This window comes from Pyrus communis, chromosome 17 (genome assembly GCF_041283825.1).
Source record: "Pyrus communis isolate YQ-2024b chromosome 17, ASM4128382v1, whole genome shotgun sequence".
In the NCBI taxonomy this organism is placed as follows: Eukaryota; Viridiplantae; Streptophyta; class Magnoliopsida; order Rosales; family Rosaceae; genus Pyrus; species Pyrus communis.
Window position 1 is genome coordinate 13637509 of NC_142581.1, and position 25276 is coordinate 13662784.

The 25276-nt window shown below is 38.8% G+C and overlaps 2 protein-coding genes and 1 pseudogene across 3 annotated transcripts; all 3 read right to left on the reverse strand.

Moving 5' to 3' along the window:
• Positions 1-13: 13 nt before the first annotated feature.
• LOC137708264 (EPD1-interacting receptor-like cytoplasmic serine/threonine-protein kinase) lies at positions 14-8829 on the reverse strand (annotated as a pseudogene). The gene is made up of 7 exons (XR_015958134.1): positions 8762-8829; positions 8037-8408; positions 2224-2229; positions 1984-2119; positions 1733-1864; positions 1516-1639; positions 14-703 (listed from the first exon to the last, which is right to left on the reverse strand). The product of XR_015958134.1 is annotated as an EPD1-interacting receptor-like cytoplasmic serine/threonine-protein kinase (transcript).
• A 2311-nt stretch (positions 8830-11140) lies between these two features.
• Positions 11141-13519, reverse strand: LOC137708380 (putative receptor-like protein kinase At1g72540). Its single transcript, XM_068447437.2, has 5 exons — positions 12877-13519; positions 12635-12770; positions 12379-12515; positions 12162-12285; positions 11141-11994 (listed from the first exon to the last, which is right to left on the reverse strand). The coding sequence occupies exons 1-5, from the start codon at positions 13258-13260 to the stop codon at positions 11405-11407; spliced, it is 1371 nt and encodes a 456-aa protein (XP_068303538.1). The 5' UTR covers positions 13261-13519; the 3' UTR covers positions 11141-11404.
• A 2678-nt stretch (positions 13520-16197) lies between these two features.
• LOC137708379 (exportin-T) lies at positions 16198-24003 on the reverse strand. The gene is made up of 15 exons (XM_068447436.2): positions 21819-24003; positions 21568-21657; positions 21329-21418; positions 21072-21176; positions 20694-20753; positions 20318-20380; positions 20130-20225; positions 19735-19899; positions 18957-19130; positions 18794-18859; positions 18609-18707; positions 17432-17578; positions 16733-16915; positions 16596-16638; positions 16198-16475 (listed from the first exon to the last, which is right to left on the reverse strand). Exons 1-13 carry the CDS (start codon positions 23541-23543, stop codon positions 16826-16828), a joined length of 2970 nt encoding a protein of 989 aa, XP_068303537.2. The 5' UTR covers positions 23544-24003; the 3' UTR covers positions 16198-16475; positions 16596-16638; positions 16733-16825.
• Between the last annotated feature and the right edge of the window lie 1273 nt (positions 24004-25276).

Consider the following 25276-nt stretch of genomic DNA (forward strand, 5'->3'; position numbering starts at 1 on the left):
ATTCCAGTATATATATTATTTGTTTAGCGTATTTCTGGTTCTATTTTCGATTAAACGTTTGTAATCAATTCCATTTGTGTATTATATCACCCTTTTTTTCTCTTTTTCTAAGCATGTGCATCCTTCTCCCAACCAGTTTCAAGAACTCTATATAGTGCAGTATCAGAATAAACGGTACTAGACCTAAATGGCTTAATCCGGTTTCTATACCGATGACCTTTTCGGCTCCTGTGGCGGCCCTTCGCTTTATTTTCCACCAATTTTTCTTCACCTGTGCTCTCATTTTTCACCACATCACAGTCAGCTCGCCCCTCTCGTTCATCCCTGTGCACACCGACTATGTTTTCTCCCACAGTCGGAACAATGTACACAAAGGGTCCGATTGGGATGTCATTAGTCAAGTCCATAAGAGGTTCCAAGGACTAGACAACGCTGGTCATTGTTGGTCTACACTTGGGGTTGTGGCTCAGGCATTGGTGAGCCAATGCAGCAGCTTTTCTTGCCCCTATGGTCGAGTACTGACCCTCGAGCCTAGGGTCCATCACGCGGTCAAGTTTATGTGAGTCCTTCAGAAAAGGTTTGAACCGCCCCACTAGGTTCTGTTCTCTACCATGACGGCTATCATCCACGGACCTTCTACCAGTTAGTAGCTCCAAAAGAACTAAGCCGAAGCCATATACATCACTCATCGTTGTTAAATGGCCTGAAAACAAAGAGTGTATATTTAGGTGTGTGATATCCACACACCTCATTTTACTTTTCACACACTTTTTTAATTTTCAGCTATCGGATCAGATGAATTGAAGAAAATCAACGGACAGAAATTATCAGAGGGTGTGTGAAAAGTAAAATAGAGTGTGTGAATGGTAGAGCCGGCTATGAGGGTGTGCAAGAGGTGCCACCGCACAGGACCCAAGATTCGGAAGGGCCCCCAAATTTTCTTTACATGTAAATAGATACCTATTATATACTTAAATGTGCAAGATAATAATAATTATTGTTCCAGCACTAGTGGTGTAGGCTTTCAATCTTCTTGTACATTGCCTGGGTTTGAGTCCTTGTCGAACTATTTTGCTATTTTTAAGTTTTGCAAATTTATTAACTTAAAAAGTTGATTAGTTTTACACAAAAAACCATGCAACATATTTCAAACTAAAGACCTTTCAAGACAGGAAACATTCTTGTCCACCCAAATACTACTTATAATTTGGTGCTCTAATTTGTAGTGTTTAAATTTTATAGATACAAATTGAAAAAAAAAAATAACAAAGAAAATACAGTATTAAAAAGATGAAGGACCTCCATCTAAATCTTGCACAGGGCCCCTAAATTCTCAAGGCCAACCTTGGTAGATAGCACACCCCTATATTTAGTGAAATTCTTAAATTTCATGCTATTATTTGTACAATCTTAACCGCACGCGTATTTTAGGGTTTGTGTGGGTAAATTGGTTCAAAAGATGGTCGGTTGAGATAGTACTAAGAGCACACTACTCAAAATATCAAGTTGCATTACCTGTCATGACATATTCTGGAGCTGCATAGCCATGAGTTCCCATGACACGCGTTGCAATGTGTGTTTCATCTCCTTCTGGGCCATCTATGGCTAGACCAAAATCAGACAGCTTAGCCGTGTAATCCTGCAAGAAAAAGGAATACATCATTCTGTCAGACGATCAATATTTACACTTGTACGAAGAACAAAGGAGAGCTAAGGATAAAAAATTAATTACCAAGTCCAGTAAGATGTTCGAAGTCTTAAAATCGCGGTATATGACTGGCTTTTCTTCCTCATGGAGGCAACTGAGGCCTTTCGCAGCTCCAACTGCTATCTTGATTCTTGTTAGCCAGGGTTCCACCATAACCTGCATTAATGAACGACCAAACAAATTCATAAATTTTCTGATATCCAAAAGTTTTGTGCTCGTTTCAAAAACAGAAAAAGCAAAAAATAAAACTCATGCATGCATGGTCAGAATTGTACGTTTGAATAGCTGGTGATCTAAGTTGCCTCTCTCCATGTACTCATACACCAGAAGCCTGTATTCGTCTTCGCAGCAGTGCCCGATCAAGTTAACAAGATTCGGGTGCTTCAGTTGCCCAAGAAAAATCACTTCAGCCTACAAAATACAGAAGTGTTTGACAATTAGCATTTTTTTACAACTTGGGAAGCATATGAAATGATTAGGAGCAAAGCTCTAAAATGGGGACAAAGAAATATTACCAGCCACTCCCCTAAGTCCTTGTCTTTTTTTTTTTTTTTTTTTTTTTTCGAAATTGGGATTCATTACCAAGGCACAAAGGCCAGCCAAGAACAAAGAAAGCTAGATAAGGCTAACAAACAAGGAAAATAAAGAACAAAGAAAGCTAGATAAGGCTAACAAACAAGGAAAATAAACAGCATACATCATGAGACCAGGGAGTACAAACGGACGCTGCCACAATTGGCTATCAAGTCGTCCCCAATAGCAAAAAAGAAGAACTAAGTACTCGGGGGGGCAAGGCAGGCCATCTTCATCAATATTCTGACAAGAGAAGATAGGGGCCTGTCAACCCAACCAAAGTTGCACATCTCCAAAGTATGATTCGACGCAACAAAGTCCGCCGCAACATTTGCTGATCTTGGAACCCAAGACCAAGAGCAAGCTTGGAAAGTCTTCCCCACCACGTGAATGCGACTGAGGATAGGGAAGATTTCCCAAGCGCAGCTCAAAGAAACATTGTTCAAACATGATACTACTTGTTTCGAGTCCAATTCAACCACACTCGAGGCAGATTCAGCCTCCGAGCCAAGTAACACCCCTCCAAAACCGCCAATGACTCAGCCAAGACCGCGCAAGAGGCAGGAACCTCAACCCTTTTTACTGCAATGCACCTAGATCCAGAGTCACGAGCCACCATACCCACTCATGCTGAGCAGGCACCATGCTTCCAACTCCCGTCTATAATCTTCACTGAGAGGCTAGATAGAGGAGACCACGGGAGCACCCTGCCAGCTATGGGTAGAAGCAGAGGAGTAGTCCCAATACCCGTTGAGTTAGCATCGTCAAAGGCTTTCCACACACTGGTCAGAGTATGGATGGTTTGAGATGGGGAAGGGTCCCGATTATTAAATATCACGTTGCATCTGGCTTTCCATATAAACCAGCAAGAGAAAGCCACTGATGAGAGAAACCGAGATTTTGATTCCTTGGAGCCCAGATCCAACGCAAAAAACATGGAGAGCCACTCATCAACTGAGGTGATTAATGTCCGCTGATTCGAATGTAAAGTGGACCACTGAACGACATTGGTTGAACCCATGAGCACAAAAGGAGGAAGCGTTCAACTGATTCGGTCTGATAATGACAAACAAGGCAGCAAGGATTGATAGCACATCGCCTCCTAAAAAGGTTTTCCTTAGTAGTGATGGCCCCCCTAGTACAACGCCAAACAAAATTTTTAAGTTTTGGAAGGACCTTAAGACTCCAGAATCCTCACCAGAGAGCACAATCAGTGGAGTGGGAGAATGAAGGCGGTCAGGCTGCCTTCTATAATTAGAATTATGCACCTACCTATAACCTGATTTCACCGAATATGCACCCACCTATAACCTGATTTAACCGAATATGCACCATTCTTAACGGCAAGCCAAATGAGACTATCCAAGCGAGTCTCCCACATAGATCTGAGATATCGCATTCTCGTCGGCCTCGGAAAAAGGGCATCAACTGCCTCCGATCTCCACGTCCTTAACTCAGGGTCAGTAATCGTAGCCACCATCTGCAACCGGTCAATAGCAACCCCCACACTAAGGGTTAGGTGCCCATTTGTGATGTCTGGGACCCAATTGTCAAACCACAAATTGATCTAATTCCCACTCAAAGTCTGCTAGCGAGCCCCATGGGTGATAAGATCCCTCCCAACCAATAGGCTTGACCAAACCCACGACGCCCTCTCCCCACGCTTGGCACTCAAAAACGATTCGTGAGGAAAATACCGATCTTTCAACACCCTGACCTAAAAGGACTCAGGTTCATAGATAATACGCCAACATTGTTTGGCGAGGAGTGCAGAGTTGAAGTCTTTTAGGTTACGGAAGCCCATACCACCATCTCCCTTTGCACAGCCCATCTTCTCCCAATTCAGCCAATGTATGCTCTCTTTATTTTTATTCCCTCACCAGAACTTAGCAATTTTTGCATCTATCTCCCTACACAATATGTCTGGAAGTCAGAATACATTCATGGGATACTTTGGCGTAGCCAGAGCGACAGCCTTAATGAAAACTTCACAACCAGCTTGGGATAGGAAGTGTTGCTTCTATCCCATCAATTTAGCCAGCACCCGATCCTTAATAAACGCAAGTGCGTCCCCCTTCGTCCGACCCCACATCGTAGGAAAGCCCAGGTACACCCCCGAGTCCTCCACAGTCAGTATCTCAAGGATAGAACTGAGCTTATGGGCTAAAGTCATTAGGGTATTGGCACCAAAATACACATTGGACTTTTGCAGGCTCACTTGTTGCCCAGACGCCCGACAGTAGGCACTTACTAAATGCGAAAAATTCTAGCAGTTATCCGCAGAGGCCTTGAGGAACACAAGTGAGTCATCAGCAAATAAGAGATGGGTTAGTTTTGGACCGCTCGCACTAAGCTGAATGTCGTCTAAGAACCCAAGGTCAGTAGCTTGCTTGATAAGCCAGGAGAACACTTTGCTAACAATCAAAAACAAGTAGGGAGACAGGGGGTCACCTTGTCGCAACCCCCTAGTCGGCTTAAACTTCTTACCGGGCTAACCATTAAGAAGAACGGAGAACTAAACAGATTACACACATCGCATTACTACGTTCACCCACTCATTACAGAACCCCATCTTCCTCATGAATGCCTCCAAAAAATCCCATTCTACCCGATCATATGCTTTATTCCTAGCAAGCTTGACGCCCAACTCGAACATGTGCTTAGCCTTCCGAAGTTTCAAGAAATGGAAGACTTCATGGGCCAAAATAATGTTGTCGTCGATTTGCCGGCCTTGGATGAAGGCGTTTTGACTAGGGGGAATTAACTCTGGCAAAAATGTTTTCAATCGGTAGGCATGAATTTTAGATAGGACCTTAAAAGAGTAGTTACATAGGCTTATTGGTCTGAATGGATTCATTGACTCTAGGTGTGGGACCTCTGGGATAAGGATAATATTCATTGAATTAATCAGGTTCGGGCTAACTTCACCATTCAAACATTCAGCAGCCATCCCAAAGACCTTCAGAGATATAATCTCCCAAAAGTTTTGGTAGAACACCCCTTGGAACTCGTTAGGACCGGGCGCTTTCAAATTGCCTAATTGGGAAACTGCCACCTTGATCTCAGATTCCTCAACAGCCCTCCGAAGAGCATCATTCATCTCTAAAGTGACAATCGCATCCACACAGTCCAGTAAATCACTCCACTGCTGACTGCATCAAGAACAACTGTATAAAGTGCTAATCCATCATCCGCTTAATACTAGAGAGGTCATCCGTCCAATTCCCACCAAAATTTTGAAGTTTTCCAATTTGATTCGAACACTAGCGTTGTACAGTAGACTGGTGGAAGAAGGCGATATTAGCGTCTTACGCTTAAAGCCAATGAACGTAAGACCTTTGCTGCCATAATTGCTCATCCTGTTCTTCGAGCCTATTAATCTTGTTCGAGGTTTCCTTAATTTCCTCAACGTAGGCCCCCCCAATTCGTCTGCAACTTTCCCAGGTGGTCATTAAAGGCAGCAATCTCGTTCCTTCAACTTCTGAACGTCTCCCTACTCCATCGACATAAGTTTCTCTTGGTTTCATGGATTTTACTCTACCATTTGTTCAGCCACATTCCTTCAATTTCCAAGTTCCAGTTTCTCTCAATAATCTCATTGACGATAAGGAGTGAGTGATCAGAGGCACAAACCGTTCCATGTGTGACAGATGTGAAGGGTCACCGATCTTACCAGGCACCATTAACTAACCCTCTATCCAACCGCTCCTAAACCAGAGAGTTGTTACAAGTTCACCGCCAAGTGAACTTGGTCCCCGTGAACCCCGAGTCAATGAGCTCCGTTACATCTATGAAATCTCGCAAGAACCGAGGCCATGAGTATGAGCCCTGAGACCTCCCTCCTTTTCCAAATCCTACAAGATTTCATTGAGATCCCCGCTGCATAACCACGGTCATACCTTGGGCTCCAAAACACTTGTGATCCACATTTAGAACTCCCCCTTCTCAAACCTGTATGGATTATCGTACACCCATGACGACGTGAACCAATCCGTCTCGCCCCTCAGCTTCACCTCAAAGTGGATTAAGTTCTTAGAAAAATAAAGAACATTAACCTCTATCTTGTCATTCCACCAAAGGCTCAGGCCACCCGTCACTCCCAAAAGGGAAACATCAAAACCCTCTAAATAACCCATCCGTCTTCACCTTCAATTCTGTAATTCTTCATTTTAGTCTCCAATAGAAAAACCACAGAGGGTCTATACTTCCTAATCAACCTATGAAGGGCTTGAAACACTGTGTCCGACCCAAGACCACGACAGTTCCACATCAAGAAGATCATGGTGATTTTGCGGCTATTATGGGCCAGCCGCCACCGCTACTACCAGAAGCACCTTCATCATTCATTTGAGACATCCCTCTTTTTCCTTAGTAATATCCTTAATGCAGTTCCAATCACCCTCCTCCTGGATTGGAACATCTAGGAGGTCATCATCCCCGAATAAATTGCTCTGTATCTGGGGACCTCCCTCCTTGATAGTAAGGCCAACAGTCTAGCTTCTTCTACCATACTTCCTTCCAATACCCGGGATGCCTCTCCCTTTTTTAGCCCTCTTTTTAGAGTCCATGGAGTTACCCCTCGATCCCACTGTTGCACACTTCATCCCCAGACTTTCGAAGAATTCCCCTAACTATGGTTTATCTATGTTCCCCATGGTACTCCTGGAGAAAATTGCTGGGAAGAGGGTAAACCTGACACCTCTGGGCCAATAACCGGGCTCCAAGTAGCTGAAACCAGGCTTGAATGGGCTGCCCTACTAATCATCAAGTTTGGCCCATCGATTGATACCCATGCGTGACCCATATTACCTACCTCCTCTATTCTCACACCCCTATTTTGGGTGCTATTGTTGAGCCTAAGAAGTTGCCAAGTCTATCTCTGAGCAGCACCCTCAATGAACAAACGATGAGGCCCAGCTGGTTGGGGTCTTGTGATGGTAACTTGGCACGGCCACATATTAGTTCTCTCGTTTCCCGAGGGGGGGTTGTATCTTCGAATTGCTTTTCGCGGCCCAAGTTTGGTCTCCGTGATACATTACCATCTTCGCCTTTCTCTCAGCCCCGCATTGAAGAGTTGTCTTCTATAGGAGCGGTTTTCCTTCTCTCCCTACTTTTTCTGATACACCTTCTCTGACCTTAAGGGACCACCTCTGATCTGGTATTTTCATGCATATCACAGACCATCTTTGTTCTTGTCCATTCTCCATACTCGGCGCAACTGCTGTTGTTTGATTGAATAGAGCACTCAGAGCTTTCATGGCCAATTCTCTCGCACTTATAACAGAAGTTCTGCAGTCTCTCATAGCAAAACTCAACCCATGAGTCCCAATCTCCTTGTCTAGCCAGCCAACAACTAGCTAGAAGGGGGTTGGAAGTATTAATCATCACCCTTACCCTTAAAAACCCTCGTGCATAGGCCAAGTCTTCCACCTCCAGAACTCCCTATATTTCCCCCGCAAGACGACGCACATTCTCATCAGAACTGAGGTACAATGGGACCATTTGCATCTCAACTTCTTCTAAGGCAAGGTCATTCTGCCATCTCTTAACGGAGAAATTCTACTTCATTACTGCCCAGGGGACTTGGTCAAGAATCTTGGAAGCTATATCTTCATCCCTAGCAGTTATAATAAAAGTATTATCTTTCACCCGGTTGATTTGGACCTCTCCAAACTCCTTCCATGCGCTTCATAAAATGTTTCTTACCCCCCCCCCCCCCCCACCAACTTGTTCAGTTGGTGGTTAACCAATGCGCTTCCCTATGTCCTTGTTTGCCATCTAAATCCAATACCATAACATCAACAGGCTAAGCTTCCAATCCAGGCCTAAGCTTGTCATCAATGAACCCTTTGTAGACCTACCCGAACCCACCCTCACCTAGATAGTTGCTCTTGGAGAAACTTTGTGTAATCTTTTTAAGGTCATTAGGTGAAAAAATATGAAGGTTTGATCCAATAAGTGATTGGACAAATCACTGAGGACTATACACACCGATGAGTTACTCAAATCCGAGACTGATAATCTCCGAGATGAGATTTCTTTCGACGTTTGGGATTTTTTATCTGTGATTGGTTTGTTGGTGTTGAAACAACTAGGAGTGAAGAACTTGAATGCTAGTTTTTTTAGACTAATATTTTACTGAGGCTACAAGTTAATTTAAAAAATAAACATATGGTTGGATTGGATCAAAACTGAGAAACATATGGGGTTAGATATAGGGTTATAGGGTAATATATTTTACACAACTATAAAAAGAAGTCAAGGACCCAATTATAATATTTTCCCTTTTTGTTGATATTTATGTTTGGTTCAAGAAAATTCTAAATATAATTTTAATTTCAATCATGAGTCTAAAGTGAAAGGACCAAGTCTCGAGGTTAATTTGTCCTGATCATGTTCTAAAACTAATTAATGGAATTTTTTAGTAGGTTCAAGTGTTTGTCTTTGTGAGACCTCAGAGAATTGGAATCTGCTTTTTACGGCAAAGACTTGTTCAAACGGGAAAACCCATGTTCTAACTTCTCATTTCCTAGTATTCTAAAATTCATGCGTGTATCTAATATAAGAAGCAGGATTCGAACGCAGAACCTTGAGTGAACGGGTTTCAAACACAGGATCTCGAGTGTAGAAGTTTTGAGCATTATAAGATCTCAAGTATAGGGGTGAATAGACGTAGCCCTTTGAAGAACTCCTTGCAGGCATGGTTAATTTTGAGAGATATTTAATTATGGACATATGCAGTCCGACTTTAGTGTTAACATTTGTGCTTTGGAAATCCAAATCTCTTCATACCATGGTTGGTTCTGTTGGTTCTAAATGTTTGCTTTTTGGCTGTAAACACAACAATTAGATGACAGATTGGCAGGTTTTTGTAAAACTTTGGAAGACAAACACTAAAACAAATCCCTGTAGTCGTTAAGTGAAAATGTTTCATTTGTTCATAAATTAGACCACTAAAATTGCTTGTGGCGTGACACGTTAATTTGATGACTAACATTTAAAATTCGAATACATAGTACGAAGTACATACGTTCTAACTCACGCAGCTATATCCGTATCTGTATGAAACCATGGGCTACTTTTTTAGCCTATCATGTAACATGAGATGATAGACTTGTGTTGGTTACAGTAAACATGATGAGCAAATGTAAACTTCAAATCTGTCACTCGGCACGACCAAAAAGAACGAGATAGAAAAGGGGAGAAAAGGAAGAAAAGATTCATCATTTCATTGCTTTATTGCTTTCCTTAAAGTTGTGTGGGACTGCACTGCAGGCAGGACCTGCTGTAACAACTCAGATAGGCTAACAAAGTTACAGTTATCTGGGGAAGAGGTCAACACATTTTGTTTGTTTAGACAGCCAATGTTCTTGCTTCAAGCTTATAACTAACAAAGTGAAGTAACTATTTACTTCGACCTTCCATGTAATTTCCATTCAAGCATGTGTCTTGTCTTTTTAAGAAAAAGTAAGGATAATATATGTCGATCGATAATTATTTCAGTTTTAAACTTTACTTTTTGCTTTTTCAGTTATTTATGGAGAAAAAACTAAATAATGTATGAAATGGTATACAAAATAAAGGATGGAGGAGGTAGAGAAAGTATGGTAGGAGGGATGTAAAATAACTAAATAATTTATGAAATGGTATACAAAATTAAAATTAAAAATAAAAATTTGGAAACAGCCTATTTTATAACCATTTTGTTTGTAATTTTTAGTTTTTATTTTGTGTTAGAGATCGAGGGAAAAGACATTGAGAGAAATTAGGATATATAGAGTGGATGAAAGATGGTGATAGAGTTGTATGAGAAATGAATAAGGAACAAAATAAAAGCAAAACCAAAAACTATTTTAAGTTGCTTTCAGTTTCAATATTTTATTTTCATTCATCACAGCTCTCCGTCACTCATCTCCTTTATATACTTTTATTGCATCTCAAGCACAAAAAATGTAAACAAAAGGCTAAAATTGAACAGCACGTTTGACTTTTGACTTTTACTTTAGCAATGGAAGGGAAATATATTGGGAAGTGAGGGATGAAGAGGAATAGATGAAGGATGGTGGCGATTTTATGCTGACGAATTTTGATTAGCTCAATCCCACAAGTGACGCACAGATAAGCATTGATCATGTGTGTAATATATTCAATCATTTCGATCAGAGAGCTTGGAATAAGTAGAACAAGAAACTGCTTGGAAGTTCGGAGAATACTTTTGCAAATCTGAAAGGACAACAACATATAGTGATGAAAACAAAACACAATCGGTTGTGATATGTGTTGAAATCTTCTTTTAAATCATTCTATCCAACCATAAAGAAATGAAACCATTCTATCCATCGGATGATGGCTCCTAGTTTTTATTTAATTAAAAAAGACGTGCTTCAGATAGTCATCCACACTTCTGTTATTCATGTAGTGAATCCTACAATTGCTTCCACATGCGTGATTGACTTCCAACCATTATGCAGTGTAGTCCACAATTGCGTCAATAGCTGAGAGTTTGCTGTCATATTTTATCGGTGGTGCTATCTACACATCATTTCTCACTTCTCACATACCTTAATTTTACGGCGATTAGATTGAATGAATTAAAAAAGATCAAATGCAAAAATTAGCAAATGATGTATGAAAAGTAAAAATGGACGTATGAATAGCACCACCTATTTCATCTAATTCGATATCATAGTATAATAGCAAGCCAATTGTCTAATTCTGAACAATCTGCCAAGAAAAAAATCAATTGTGACAAAAAGCATGAAAACAAAACATAATGCCACGAATTAAGGTTGCTACTTTAAACAAAGTAAAGAAAACATCGCTGCAATCGCCAAAAAGTCAACATTCAACAGCAAAGAATGTTAAACATTAATGCCTTCCATTAAGGTTGACAGAAAACTTGGTATAATCCTCCCACAAACCAACAACAATGTCAATAAACCCTCGATTTAGTCGACAGACAACAAATTATAGTACTAACTAAACAGATCACTTTATGTGTTAGTGTCTTTCGAGTTCTATTTTCGATTAAAAATTTGTAATCAATTCTATTTGTGCATTATATCGCCTTTTTTCTTTTCTTTTCCTAAGCATGTGCATCCTTCTCCCAATTGCATCAATTGCTTATTTAGGAGAGTAAAAATCAGTTCCAAGAACTCCATATACAGCAGTATCACAATAAACGGTACTAGAACTCAATGACTTATTCCGGTTTCTAAACCGATGACCTTCTCGGCTCCTGTGGTGGCCCTTCGCTTTCTTTTCCACCAATTTTTCTTCACCTGTGCTCTCATTTTTCACCACATCAGAGTCAGCTCGCCCCTCTCGTTCAACCCTGTGCTCACCGACTTTGTTTTTTCCCTCATTCGGAACAATGTACACAAAGGGTCCGATTGGGATGTCATTAGTCAAGTCCATAAGAGGTTCCAAGGTCTTGACAACGCTGGTCATTGTTGGTCTACACTTGGGGTTGTGGCTCAGGCATTGGTGAGCCAATGCAGCAGCTTTTCTTGCCCCTATGGTCGAGTACTGACCCTCGAGCCTAGGGTCCATCATGCGGTCAAGTTTATGTGAGTCCTTCAGAAAAGGTTTGAACCGCTCCACTAGGTTCTGTTCTCTACCATGACGGCAATCATCCACGGACCTTCTACCAGTTAGTAGCTCCAAAAGAACTACGCCAAAGCCATATACATCACTCATCGTTGTTAAATGACCTGAAAACAAAGAGTGTTGATTAGTGAAAATTTTAAATTTCGTGCTATTATTTGTACCATCTTAACTGAGGCGTATTTTAGGGTTTGTGGTGGGTAAAAACGGTACAAAAGATGGTCGGTTGAGATAGTGCAAAGAGCACACTACTCAAATTATTGAGTTGCATTACCTGTCTTGACATATTCAGGAGCTGCGTAGCCATGAGTTCCCATGACACGCGTTGTAATGTGTGTTTCATCTCCTTCTGGGCCATCTATGGCTAGACCAAAATCAGACAGCTTAGCCGTGTAATCCTGCAGAAAAAAGGAAGACATAATTTTATCATACGAGCAATATTTACGCTTGTATGAAGAGCAAACGAGAGCTAAGGACAGAAAATTAATTACCGAGTCCAGTAAGATGTTTGAAGTCTTAAAATCGCGGTATATGACTGACTTTTCTTCCTCATGGAGGCAACTGAGGCCTTTTGCAGCTCCAATTGCTATCTTGATTCTTGTTAGCCAAGGTAGGGTTCCACCATAACCTGCATTCATGAACAAACAAACAAATTCATAAACTTTCTGATCCAAAAATTTTTGTGCTCGTTTCAAAAACCAAAAAAAGCAAAAAATAAAATTCATGCATGCATGATCAGAATTGTACGTTTGAATAGCTGGTGATCTAAGTTGCCTCTCTCCATGTACTCATACACCAGAAGCCTGTATTCGTCTTCGCAGCAGTACCCGATCAATTTAACAAGATTCGGGTGCTTCAGTTGCCCAAGAAAAATCACTTCAGCCTACAAAATACATAAGTGTTTGATAATTAGCATGTTTTTTTACAGCTTGGGAAGCATATGAAATGATTAGGAGCAAAGCTTTGAAATAGGGAAAAAGAAATATTACCAGCCACTCCCTATGTCCTTGTTTGCCATCTAAATCCAAGACCTTAACAGCAACAGGCTGAGCTTCCAGTCCAGGCCTAAGCTTGTCATCAATGAACCCCTTGTAGACCTGCCCGAACCCACCCTCACCGAGATAGTTGCTCTTGGAGAAACTTTGTGTAATCTTTTTAAGCTCATTGTGTGAAAAAATATGAAGGTTTGATCCAATAAGTGAATTTGACAGATCACTGAGGACTGTACACACCGATGAGTTACTCAAATCCGACAGTGACAATCTCCGCGATGAGATTTCTTTCGACGTTTGGGATTTTTTGTCTATGATTGGTTTGTTGGCGTTGAAACAACTAGGGGTGAAGAACTTGAATGCTAGTTTTTTGAGACTCATATTTTACTGAAGCTACAAATTAATTTAAAAAGTAAATATAAGGTTGGATTGGATCAAAACTGAGAAACATTTGGGGGGGTAGATATAGGGTTATAGGGTAATTATTTACACAACTGCAAGAAGAAGTCAAGGACCCAATGATAATAATCTTTTCCTTTTATTTTTAATATTCATGTTTGGTACAAGAAAAATATATAATTCTTAATATTCTAAACATTATTTTAAATTCAGTCATGAGTCTAAAGTAGTGTGTGTGTGTATTTTGGTACCTCTAAGACTTGGAAGGTTTACTGCAAAAAAAATAAAAATAAAAATAAAAAACACTTTTGGATGTTTCATATTATGAAGGACCAAGTCCAAGTCTAGAGGTTAATTTGTCCTAATCATGTGCTAAAACTAATTAGTGGAGTTTCTCAGTAGGTTCAAGTGTTTGTTTTTGTGAGACCTCAGAGAAGTGGTGTCACATCCTGGCCCGGGATGGATCACTTTCCAGGCCCGCTCCACCACCGTAGCATGATATTGTCCGTTTTGAGCTTACCATTCCCTCACGGTTTTGTTTTTGGGAACTCACGAGCAACTTCCCAGTGGGTCACCCATCATGGGATTGCTCTAACCCCCTTCTCGCTTAACTTCGGAGTTCCTACGGAACCCGAAGCCAGTGAGCTCCCAAAAGTCCTCGTGCTAGGTAGGGATGGGAATATACATATAAGGATCACTCCCCTGGGCGATGTGGGATGTCACAAGTGGAATCTTCTTTTTGCAGCAAAAAAACTGGTTCAAATGTTCTCACTTCTCATTTCCTAGTACTCTGAAATTCACGTGTGTATCGGTTATAGGAAGCAGGATCTCGAGTGAAGGGATTTCGAGCACAGAATCTCTTGAGTGTAGAGGTTTTGAGCATAATAAGATCTCAAGTGTAGGGGTGAATAGACGTAACCACTGAGCTATAAGAATCCCTTGCAAGCATGTTCAATTTTAATAGTTATATTTAATTATGGAAGTAGGGAGTCTGACTTTAGTGTTAACATTTGTGCTTTGGAATTCCGAATCTCTTCATATCATGGTTGGTTCTGTTGGTTCTAAATGTTTGCTCTTTGGCTTTAAACACTACAATTAGATGATAGATTGGAAGGTTGTTGTAAAACTTTGGAAGACAAACACTAAAACAAATCCATGTAGTCTGTTAAGTGACAATGTTTCATTTGTTCATAAATTCGACTGTCACAATATTGCTTGTGTTGTGTTGTGACACATTATGATGACTAAAATTTAAAACTCGGATACATAGTGGGAAGTACATTCGTTCTAACTCACGCGGCTACACCGGTGTCTATATGAAACCATAACCTACTTTTTTTAGTTATGAAACCACAAGCTTTAAGAAACTCCAACCCCTTTCATGTAACATGAGATGATAGAACTTGTATTGGATACAGCAAACATGATGCCTGATTCACCAGTCTTTCCTCCGGACTCATCAATAGGGTGATGCAAAATAAATGTATCTTTTTATTTTATACTAAGTTAGGTTAGCTACTTCCCTCCCGCCCAAGGAATAGAAATAGATTTGTTTTCGTCAGCTCGTTAGCAAGATCGTGCCGAGAAAGTCGAAAATCCACAGCCACGGGCTCTCGTCCACCATCCTCTCTTTCTATAGAGGAGAGATAAAGAAAAAGAAAAGGTTGGTTAATCCGTCACTCGGCACGACCAAAAAGGAGATAGGAAAGGGGAGAAAGGGAAGAAAAGATTCATCATTTCATTGCTTTATTGCTTTCCTTAAAGTTGTGTGGGACTGCACTGCAGGCAGGACCTAGCAACCGAGATAGACTAACAAAGTTACAGTCATTTGGAAGGAGGTCAACACATTTTGTTTAGACAGTCAATGTTCTTGCTTCAAGCTTATAATTAACAAAGTCAAGTAACTATTTATTTACTCTTACCTTCCATGTAATTTCCTTTCAAACATGTGTCTTTTGTCTTTTTAGGAAAAAGAAGGGATTTGTCCTGTTTTATAACAATTTCGTTTTTAATTTTCAGTTTTTATTTTGTGTTAGTGACATAGAGAAAAGACATGAAAGAAATGGAGAAATATAGACCAGAGGAAGGATGGTGGAAGAGTTGTAAAAGAAATGTACACGAAAAGACACAATAAAAGTAGAAAACCAAAAACTACTTTAAGTTTTTTCACTTTCAATATTCTGTTTTAAATCCTCACATTTCTCCATCGCTCACCTCCTCCGTATACCTTCCTCACATCTCAATCACAAAAGTAAAAAATAAAAAATAAAAAAAACTGAACGGCACGTTTAATAACTGTTTCGGTTGAAGGATGCCAATCCGACAAATAACGCACAGATAAGATAAGCATGATCATTTCGATCAGAAAGTTCCTCTGTACTAAGAGGAATGGGATTATTTAACCTTTGGGTTCGATATAATATTATAATAGCATGCCAATTGTCTAACTCTACAAGCTGTCAGGAAAAAAAATATATCAATTGTGTTAAAACAAAGAATGTTTACATTAATGCTTCCAAAAGGTTGAGAGAGAACTTGGTACAATCCTCCCTCCCCCGCCCCCCCCCCCACACACAAACCAACGACAATGTCAAAAAACCCTCGATTTAGTCGACAGACAACGGATTACACAACTAAATCAACACAAGAGATGTCACTTTGACACATTCAATACAATCATGCATTTAACTTTGTGCGATTTAACTTTTTCACATTGTCGATGCCTGATTGACTTAAAATATCACCATAATAACATGCTCAAACGATGGACCAAAAAGTAAAAATACTTCGTACTCTTTATTGTTTTATTAAAAAAAATACAGTATATTTTCGGAATGGAAGGTAAGCGAAAGTTAAGTGACTAAACATAAGAGCAGATTTTCGGAATTAAAAGTACAAGAAACGAATTTCAACATGGACTTGACAATGAAACCATCAGAGGGATTCATCCTTTCTTTTTCCTTCTCTTCTTTTTTTTGTGTTAACTGACTTTAAAAGGGTATACAAACAAATCTAAACTTCTTGAGCTTCAAACAGTAAAGTATGACTAAAGAAGCATAAAAACTTGGATGAATCAAAGATTGGAAAAACCATAAAAAGAATACCGAAACACAAGGCACTTGATCTCAGACTAAGCAGCTCCATGAAGTAACTGAACTTCTTATACAATGAGCAGAACTCCCTCCGTAAATATACAACTGCAGCACAACAATCGGATAGGGAAAAAAAAAGAAGAGAGAACAAATGAGCAGCTTCACAAGTCATTCAGATACATTTAGTTATCATATTCCGTTTAAACTAATACGAAGAATCTATACCTTCTCATAACATAGCCGCACAAAAGCTATATACAGAAAGAACCTGAAATGTTTACCAGAGTAAGTGCGTTATAGAAGACATACATGAAGATACAATATTTCAAACCAAAATATATACAACCAGTCAGCTATACTACCTTGGGTGAACAAAAATGCATTGCCAGAATTGTGACACAACAAAAACAGGGAACATTCTGACACGAGATAATGTCATTCGGTGACTGACGATGCTATCTGACAACAAGGCTCCCATTCTGCTGATGTCTCAAACTTTCAATAAGTGACTGGTAGAATGACTTCAATGCCTTTATATCACTACTCTGAAGAACAAAATGTGCAATGAATTATCAGTACTGCTCTACTAAATATTCAGTTCTGCTTTCTTCTTCAAGCAAATCTAGTTTAACGAACATTCCGTAAACTATTCCTAAATCCACCAGAATTAACTCCAGCCATTTGGTGATCAAGAGACAAGTCAATTCACCAATTCTTTAGAAGCCTAGACTAATCCTAAGCTAGGAGATTACAACAGTATATAAAGTAGCTCAACCATTGGCAATTCCATACTTATTCGAGGATTGGTATATGCCTTAATTAACTAATTTTGGTTTTCAAGTACACGTAATTTCCATCCATTCATCACCAACGTTGGCTATAGCCCAGTTTTCCTGATCAGAAGAGAGGGAGGGGGGTCTCTTTTCGTTCTCAGATAGCTTTTGCACGTCTAGACCTCTTACCCAGCGTTAAAAGTGGAATACGCAGCCATGCAAAAACAAAATAATAAAAAGAGAATCAAAACTCATGATTCAAAATAATGTACGATGACTTTTTGATACCTGCAGCTGCTGGCAATATTTCTCAGCCAAATCTTGGGGGCAATGTGCTGCTGGAAAACCCTTTGAGACAAAATGAGCTAGAAAATCATTGCCAAACTTTTCAAACATAACCTTCTGAGCCAGTACAATTTCTCCAAACAAAACGAGCTGCCATAGATAAAAATAGGAAATTTCAAAGTAAAGTATGAAGACCCATTACAAACATTAATAGAAAATTCCAACACAATTTCTCAAAACAATATAATGCTGCTAGATAGGTAAAATAAGTAAAACAAAACAAAACAAATTCAACATCCGCAACTAACAATAATAGGAAATACAAATTATACGGACCCAAAACACAACACTCCTCCATACAGGAAATTCATTGCGCACTTCAATTGTACTTTATTGAGCAATGTTTATGAGCAATATCCCTTAACATAGAATGGAAACAAACAGAAAATTATTTTTTTTCTTGCATGTAAAACTTCCAACTTCTTAGGATACCTAATTGCTTAAATGGCACTTGTTTTAAGAGTTGTAAATAAGGAAGTCATAGACTGATATATATCGGCCAAATACAGATTTCAGCTTCTTCTTATTTCTAAGAATCCTAATACAGTTGCTAAATGGCACTTGTTTTAAAAGATATTAAACCTATGTAAATAAGAAAAGTTAGAGACGGACATTAGAGATCAGCCAAATACAGATTTAACGCAACAGTTATGTAACGGATTTCAGCTTCTTCCTATTTATAAGAACACACACCACAAACCAAGTGCCAACGTACTATCCAGACCTTGGCCCTTGCAGAAGAAAGTGTAAAATAATCCTTTCAATTGTAGCTTAACTCTAGTTAATGGCTCTTATTACCTATTCTACCACACTTTTAACTCAACCTCTCAACAACCACGTAAATGGATTCCAGAACTTTTCCAAAATCAAATCTCCTTTTACCATACATGATGTATGCAAAAATCAATCGAATGATAATTTCATTAAGCTATAATTTTTCATTTCAAATAAAGAACTTCCCAGACAAGTAAACACTATTTAAGTAGAAAATCCCTGTCTTCAGATCTGTTTTCTAGTCAGAAACCAAGTCTACTATTTGTTTTATGGTGTATATACTCTATGGTATGAGAAGGTAAACTATCAATAAAAATATCAAAAAGATTAGAAATTCAAATCTTACAGTATTTGCATCACGAAATTCGAAAGAGGTGTCGAGCAGGCTGTACAAACAACAGTTCGTAGCAAAGCTCTCTATTATAAAACTCTGGAAACCAGGTACCTGAAAGCAAGGACACCATTTTAAGATGAGAAGAAATATGTTTCAACATTATCAAATAGGAGGCAAGAATAAAGGCTAGCTTTTACCTTTTCTTCACCATTAGGCATCGCGCACCAATCCTTAATCAGCCTAATAAATATCTGTACGCATGCCTGAGTTAAAAAAATATTATATTAGACATTAATCCTTATGCAGAGTAATTAGAATGAATAAAAACCAAACTTACAAAGGTAAACCAAGTACACATACCTTTCTTACAAGAATATCCTTGTGCTTACAAGATGTGAACAACAGCAACTGCATAATTGGTTGTAAGTAGCTCCTACTCTTGGGGGATAGGAATACAGAAGATAGATCATGTGTAGTTATCACATGAAGAAACGTATATAATGTTCGCTGAAGTTCTTGCAATTCCCGATTTTCCTGCAAGGACAATGAAGAGTTTTAAAGTTCCAGGCTTGAGATTCGAACTCAAATAAACTTTCAATATTGTTCAAGTAATATTCAAAATGACGCACTAAAGTAGAATTAGATCCACAGAAGCTTTCACAGCAATAAAAATGAAGCACACATAATCAAACCCATTGCTACCAAGATAGGAAAAGAATTAAGAGGAATTGGAGAATATTATAAATATGATCATTTTAAATCAACATTGACATTTAATTCAATGCTAGAGAATTTAAATTGCCTACATTGGTGTCTTCTTTTCCCTATTTTTCTCTTCTATCCCCCGTCAAAAAATGAAAACCAAATATTAAGGAAACAAAAACACATAAACACCCACGTGGCTTATAAAAGAGGGAAAGGGGAGGGAAAGACACAAAATACTCATTTGAGTAACAAATTTTTTTTATAATTCATTCATGAAATAAACGGATAAGACTTGCAAAAACATGCATATTCACTGTTATCATAAAACTCAATTTATGAGAGATATACTTGGTACAAGAACAGCTAATTTAATGCTGAAAAAGAATTAAGAGTTAGTCATGAATTACAAACACTAATAAACAGTGAATCATACCTCAGTATTGGATCCAGGTCCTGAAGGGAGTGTGTCTACCGGAATAATATTTAATATCCTACCAGTTATAGCAGGAAATACTTCATCCAGTATGTCACGGAATAATATGTTGAACTTGCATATCAGTTGATTGAGCAATAGAAGCAAACCAACCAATTCCTTTGGCTGCATGAAATTGAATCCATAACCAAATCATGTTAGCGACAAAAAAAGGGGAAAGACAGCTGGTGCAAAATAAATTTTTGTTGAGCAGAACTGCTATTTTCTAATTTTATATCTTGGTGACTAGTAGCTGGCGAATATTCTCTCTATTTATTACCAGAAAAATCATTTTGTCAAAGTTAGATCTGACAAAAAAACTCAAAAGTAAAGAATTCAGTTATACTGCTTTCTACCTCACTATCCACAAGCAAGTGCTCCAGTGCCTTTGGGAGGTAAGGAAAAACAGAGGCTCCTAGAGTGTCCACCATGCGGTGTACAAATGATGTTACCTGGACAACACATATATTAGCATCAGGTTAAAAGTGCAGATGATAAAATACCAAATCAAAGCACATCTGGTATCCCGCACAGTATGCTTTACCTTACTGCGCAAAGTCTCTACATTAGGAAACACCACGAGTACTTGAAGAAGAACATCTAATGTCTGGATAACAAGGGGAAAAAACACTTATTGTTAAAACATGAAATAGTATAATCACTAATTAGAAGGCTTTACTAAAAGGAGTGTAATATCAAATGTCATAATTTATAAGCTGAATCTGAGTATCAGAAAGCCTAGGATTGCTGATTATAAAGTTCATCAAATAAGGGAAAACCCAAGGTCTGGAAACTCTTATTCACAACAAACTCAAAAAGCCCCCAATCCACGATTCTAATCCAGAGGAAAAAAAGCATTCAGAAAAACTAAACTAACCATGTAAGGAAGGTGAACACAAAAAAATGATATAGATGCTAACCTGCATGAACATGAGACCAAGTGCAGGGCGACTAGCAGTCACAAGACGCTCACTGAAGCCCTGGGTGGCACATGAATTTCAGTAGTTAATTTTCTGAAAACATAAAGTGCTTACTAAATTTAAAGATGAAAGACAGGGCGGAAAGGCTGATGAATTTTGTACTTTTATTATAAGCTACAACATATTCAACCAAACAAAAAACTTCGACCAAAAAGAAACCTTTACAACATTAGAACTCCTCTCTTTTAATTTTACCAAACATTGTAAGCGAATTGGTCAAGAGTTTTATAACTTTTTTAGACACATACGCTATTTAATACAAAAAAAAACATTGGACAAGAAACACATTAGCTAGAGAGTTAGAGGATGTTGAAGAACCTTGCTGAGAGAATTAATCGCCACGATTATCTGCTTAATATTAGCAAATTTTTGAGGTGCCTCTTCTGGAGTCAGTACTTTGGCATTCATGAGCAATGCTTCAACCTAGATGGTAGGAAGACCATGTCAATTGCTTAGTTCACATTTTAACTCCGTTCTTCCTTTTGAGTTATTACAAAATATTTTGAAGGTGTTAAGGAGGGGGAGTGACTTCCATGCAATTATGTATTTTATATTATACGTGCAAATTCAACAACCTGTTGACAAAGAGGAGTGAGAAGTGAAGAGAGATAATCAGACTGCTTTGCTTGTGGTACATCTTCCATGCCAATCAATAAACCAATTGCCTGCGAAGAGACCAAATACACATTAGAACGGAACAGAACACCCACAGTTTTTAATTTTTACTGAGTGAGAATACTTCCTTCCATTTCATAAATACTGATGCACACACATAAAGGTTTGACAGACGTCAAAAAAAATATAAAGTCAATACCTCAAAAATGTGACTACCATCTTCAGATCCTGAAAGCTCTTTTGATGTATAATCCATTCTTGTAAACCCAGCAACTGAATCTTGTAAATTCTGATAAGACCCATTTGGATTAATTTATGGTAAATTTAGGGAAGCTATTCAACGGAGATAAAAAGACAAAGTGAACGCAAATTAATCAAGTGTGGAAGAACTGAAATATATGTAAGTGGATATATAGGAAAGCAGTTGGGGTACAATGGTTCGTATCATACCTGCAAAATATTTTCTATGAAAGGAACAAGCTTCACTCTCAGCAATTTCACAACCCTCATAAACAGATAACTCGCCCTTCTACTCACATTGACGTTTGGATGGTGTATACCCCTTTCATCAAGAAAGGCAGCCAAAACCAAGTGAATATATTGGGTATTCTCCTGAACAAGCTTCATGTATCTAATTACTGTCTCTAGATACACAAGTGCAACTAGCCTATTTGAATGGCAAAGGAACCTTGTAGATAAAAGCATCGGTACCAATTCACCCAATAGACCACTCCCAGTTCTAATTGCCTCACCATTTATTGACTCACCAAATGCATAGAAAAGAGAAAGTGCAACTTCCACCTCTTCAACATTCCAGTCTAAGGATGATCCAACAGCAGTAGCCAATGAGTTTCTAATAAATATCTGAGTGATATCAGGTGCTACACGACCTACATTACGCAGCAGCATAAACAAATCTTTTCTAAACTCCACCATCCTATCTTCCTCCTCTTTTCCAATTTTATCCAATATATCTAGATTTTCACGATACATAGGATCATAGCGGATCTGTGAACGGATCACTTCCAAAATATGACCTACATGACCCAGCTGTGTTTCCCTCAATGGGGAAAGAGTCTTCATTGTGCCAACATAACCTGAAAGAAATTGCACAATGCTAAATGCCGAGTCCAACTCACAGTTCTGCATAACATAAAATACAGAGGGCAAAACTTCATTCAAGAGCTCCATTGAAATACCCTTGGCATCCTCAGAATTCAACCGTTTAAAGCACTCAAGAACCTCAACCGCATACCCAGTAAGTAATGCAGCTACATTAGATACCAAATCTGAGTCACGATCCTGAGCTACTAGTCCAAAAACTCGATGCATTTGAAGACTTTGCAAAAGCGGTAGTTTTGCCTGTGGATCCATCCTTTTCGATACTACTGCTGACAAACATCCAGCTGCAGCACTACGGAGTTGTTCGGAGAGCCCATCAACCAAAACCAACTCAAACAATAACGGGATAAAGGCATCATTCACAATTAATCCAATATCAATCCAAGAGATAAACCTCCTCATTGATTCTAATACACTAGCACAAAGCTCTTCATCAGACTTCCTATACATAGACACAATCTCGTACCAGGCTCTAACTATTTGTGCTACACACTGCTGCCTCATAGCATCCTTAATCCCCGCTGCCACTGATAGTTCCTCCGGTGTCCGAGGGTAGTCCAAATTAATCACTTCCTCATCCAAAGCATTCAAAATCCGGCAGAACATATCAATCAACACTGCCCCTTTATTCAGTTGTGACAAAAAATCAACAAACACCGACGACCAAATCAATGGGTACTCATGGTAAATCAAAGTCACCAAAACCTGAGCAAGTTTATTCTTTATAAATGCGGGACCTTCTAAAACCCTAACAGTACTCTTATCATCAAACCCACCAAGACATGCAATCGAAAACACCGATTTCCTGATAAAAAACTTCTCATCTACACTCATCGACGAGTACCGGACTCTAATAACCTCATGTAGAGCCTGTAAGCACCAAAACTGAACTTGAACTAAATTCGAAAAGCACAACCTCTCAATACAGACACTACATATCGCCTGTTGTTCCTTAATTTTATCACAGTAATCTTTTGCCTTCTGTTTCAGCTCAGAATCAACGGTGCCCGACTCATCAAACAATATAAGTACTGCTTTTTCGAGATCATCCATGGACCCAAAAACCCTCAGGTCCAAAATCCAATTAATTTTTTTCTCAAAATTTCAAACTTTATGCTCCGAATAGGTGTTTTCTAAGCAAAAATACGGATTTCCTATCCGGGTTTTTCCCAAAGGCAGCTCTGGAATTCCAGAATCCGACGATTATTCAAAAGGGTAGAGATCGAATGAGAGAGAAAGACAGAGAAATTGACAGCTGTCGGAGAGCTTACCTTTGTAAATTTTTTCTTTATTGGATTGGATTGGATGAGATCAATTGGAAGATCAATGTGGTAGAGAGGGACAGGGAGAGAGAGGGAGCTAGGGTTTTTGTCTGGCTTTTTTGTTTGTGTGTTGGGGAGGAAACCCTAGAGGACTGATTTGGATTGGGTCTAATTTATAGTTGTCTTGTTTAGTCTTCTCAGTCTTCTGTAGGTAGTTAATAGAGTGGGGAGAGGAGAGAGGGAGAGAGCCGAGTGTGACATATGAAGGGAGGGAAAGAAGGGCTTTAGAATTGAAAGTTAAAGCACATCGTGGAATCCAAAGTATGAACGACGTGGGTTACTTGAAATTTTGGAGAAGGAAAATTTACATAAATATAGGTGTGTTGTGAACTATTTTCTGTGAGAGGTGCAGCAAAGAAGAGTGAAACTTTAGGATGTGTATCTTTTTTTGTTTGTGCATTTATTTATAGTAAATTAAGAGGATAGAGAGCTCACTTCTTCATTCCTTAGTGTTGATAGTATCGTTTGTTTGAAAAAAAAAAAATACTACTATAACGACAGAGAAACTTGGTTTTCGAGTAATACAAATCATAATAGAAAAGAATCATTAGTATAAAGAGTAAACTAAATTTACCAAGTATTATCACACTTGTACTAGAATTTATGTTATAACACTTCTCCTTGAGTGTAAAAATATTCAAGTAGTTGTCGCGTTAGTTCTTCATGGATGATGTAAAAACTGTTGATGAAGTGTTCTCGTCTAGTCAGCATAATAAGCCAATAGGAGTCTCAAAACAAACTGGAAGGAAATGCATAAAAGGTAAAATCACAAAACCTCACTGTAGTAAAAATCTAGGGTAGAATAATATTAATAGTCTAAGGAGAAGCGTGAGAACTTGTATCAAGTCAAAACTAAACGTCTTTGGGACACAAGTATCACACAAATGTATGACTAGTCCAGGATAGGTGTCTCATTAAAACTTAGTCAAGTAACAACATTCCAAAGGGGAAAGTGCTTCTAATCGCAGGGAAAAAGAAAACATTAAGATCAAGTGAGTATACTTCTGGATACTCTTCCTGAGTTTGACAAACTTCCAAATGAGAACTATAAGCATTGCAAATCAGACAATTTGCGCATGCGGATTCCTTGAACAAGCTTCTGGACGATAGACTTTAGTAGTGACTTTGTGAAGAGGTTGGCTAGGTTGTCCTAAGAATAGATTTGCTTGATTTCAATCTTTTAATGCTCTTGTTGATGATGTGAGAAGAAGAATTTTTGTGCTTCGAATATGTTCCACAATCTCAGCCAGAAGCATTTACGCGTAGCTTCATATATGGTGAGAATTTCAGCATAGTTCAAAGAAGTCGCAATTAAGGTCTACTTGGTTGACCTCCAAGATATTGTGGTGTCTCAAAAGGTAAAGACATAACCTATTTGAGAACGTGCCTTGTGTGGGTCAAATAAATAACCTACATCAGCATAACCAACAAGGCAAGAATCAAACCCAGGACTAATGGGGGCGA

Bases quoted from the DNA above. Each gene is read 5' to 3' on its own strand.
- LOC137708379 (XM_068447436.2), bottom strand. From the start codon at position 23,543: ATGGATGATCTCGAAAAAGCAGTACTTATATTGTTTGATGAGTCGGGC. The intron at 20,754-21,071 runs GTTCTTCAACAT...TGTGCCACCCAG, and splicing joins CGATTAATTCTCTCAGCAAG to GGCTTCAGTGAGCGTCTTGT. The intron at 20,381-20,693 runs GTTAGCATCTAT...CTTGTTATCCAG, and splicing joins TTGGTCTCATGTTCATGCAG to ACATTAGATGTTCTTCTTCA.
- LOC137708380 (XM_068447437.2), bottom strand. From the start codon at position 13,260: ATGAGTCTCAAAAAACTAGCATTCAAGTTCTTCACCCCTAGTTGTTTC. The intron at 12,771-12,876 runs GTAATATTTCTT...TGTATTTTGTAG, and splicing joins AAGGACATAGGGAGTGGCTG to GCTGAAGTGATTTTTCTTGG. The intron at 11,995-12,161 runs GTAATGCAACTC...CTTTGTTTTCAG, and splicing joins TCCTGAATATGTCAAGACAG to GTCATTTAACAACGATGAGT.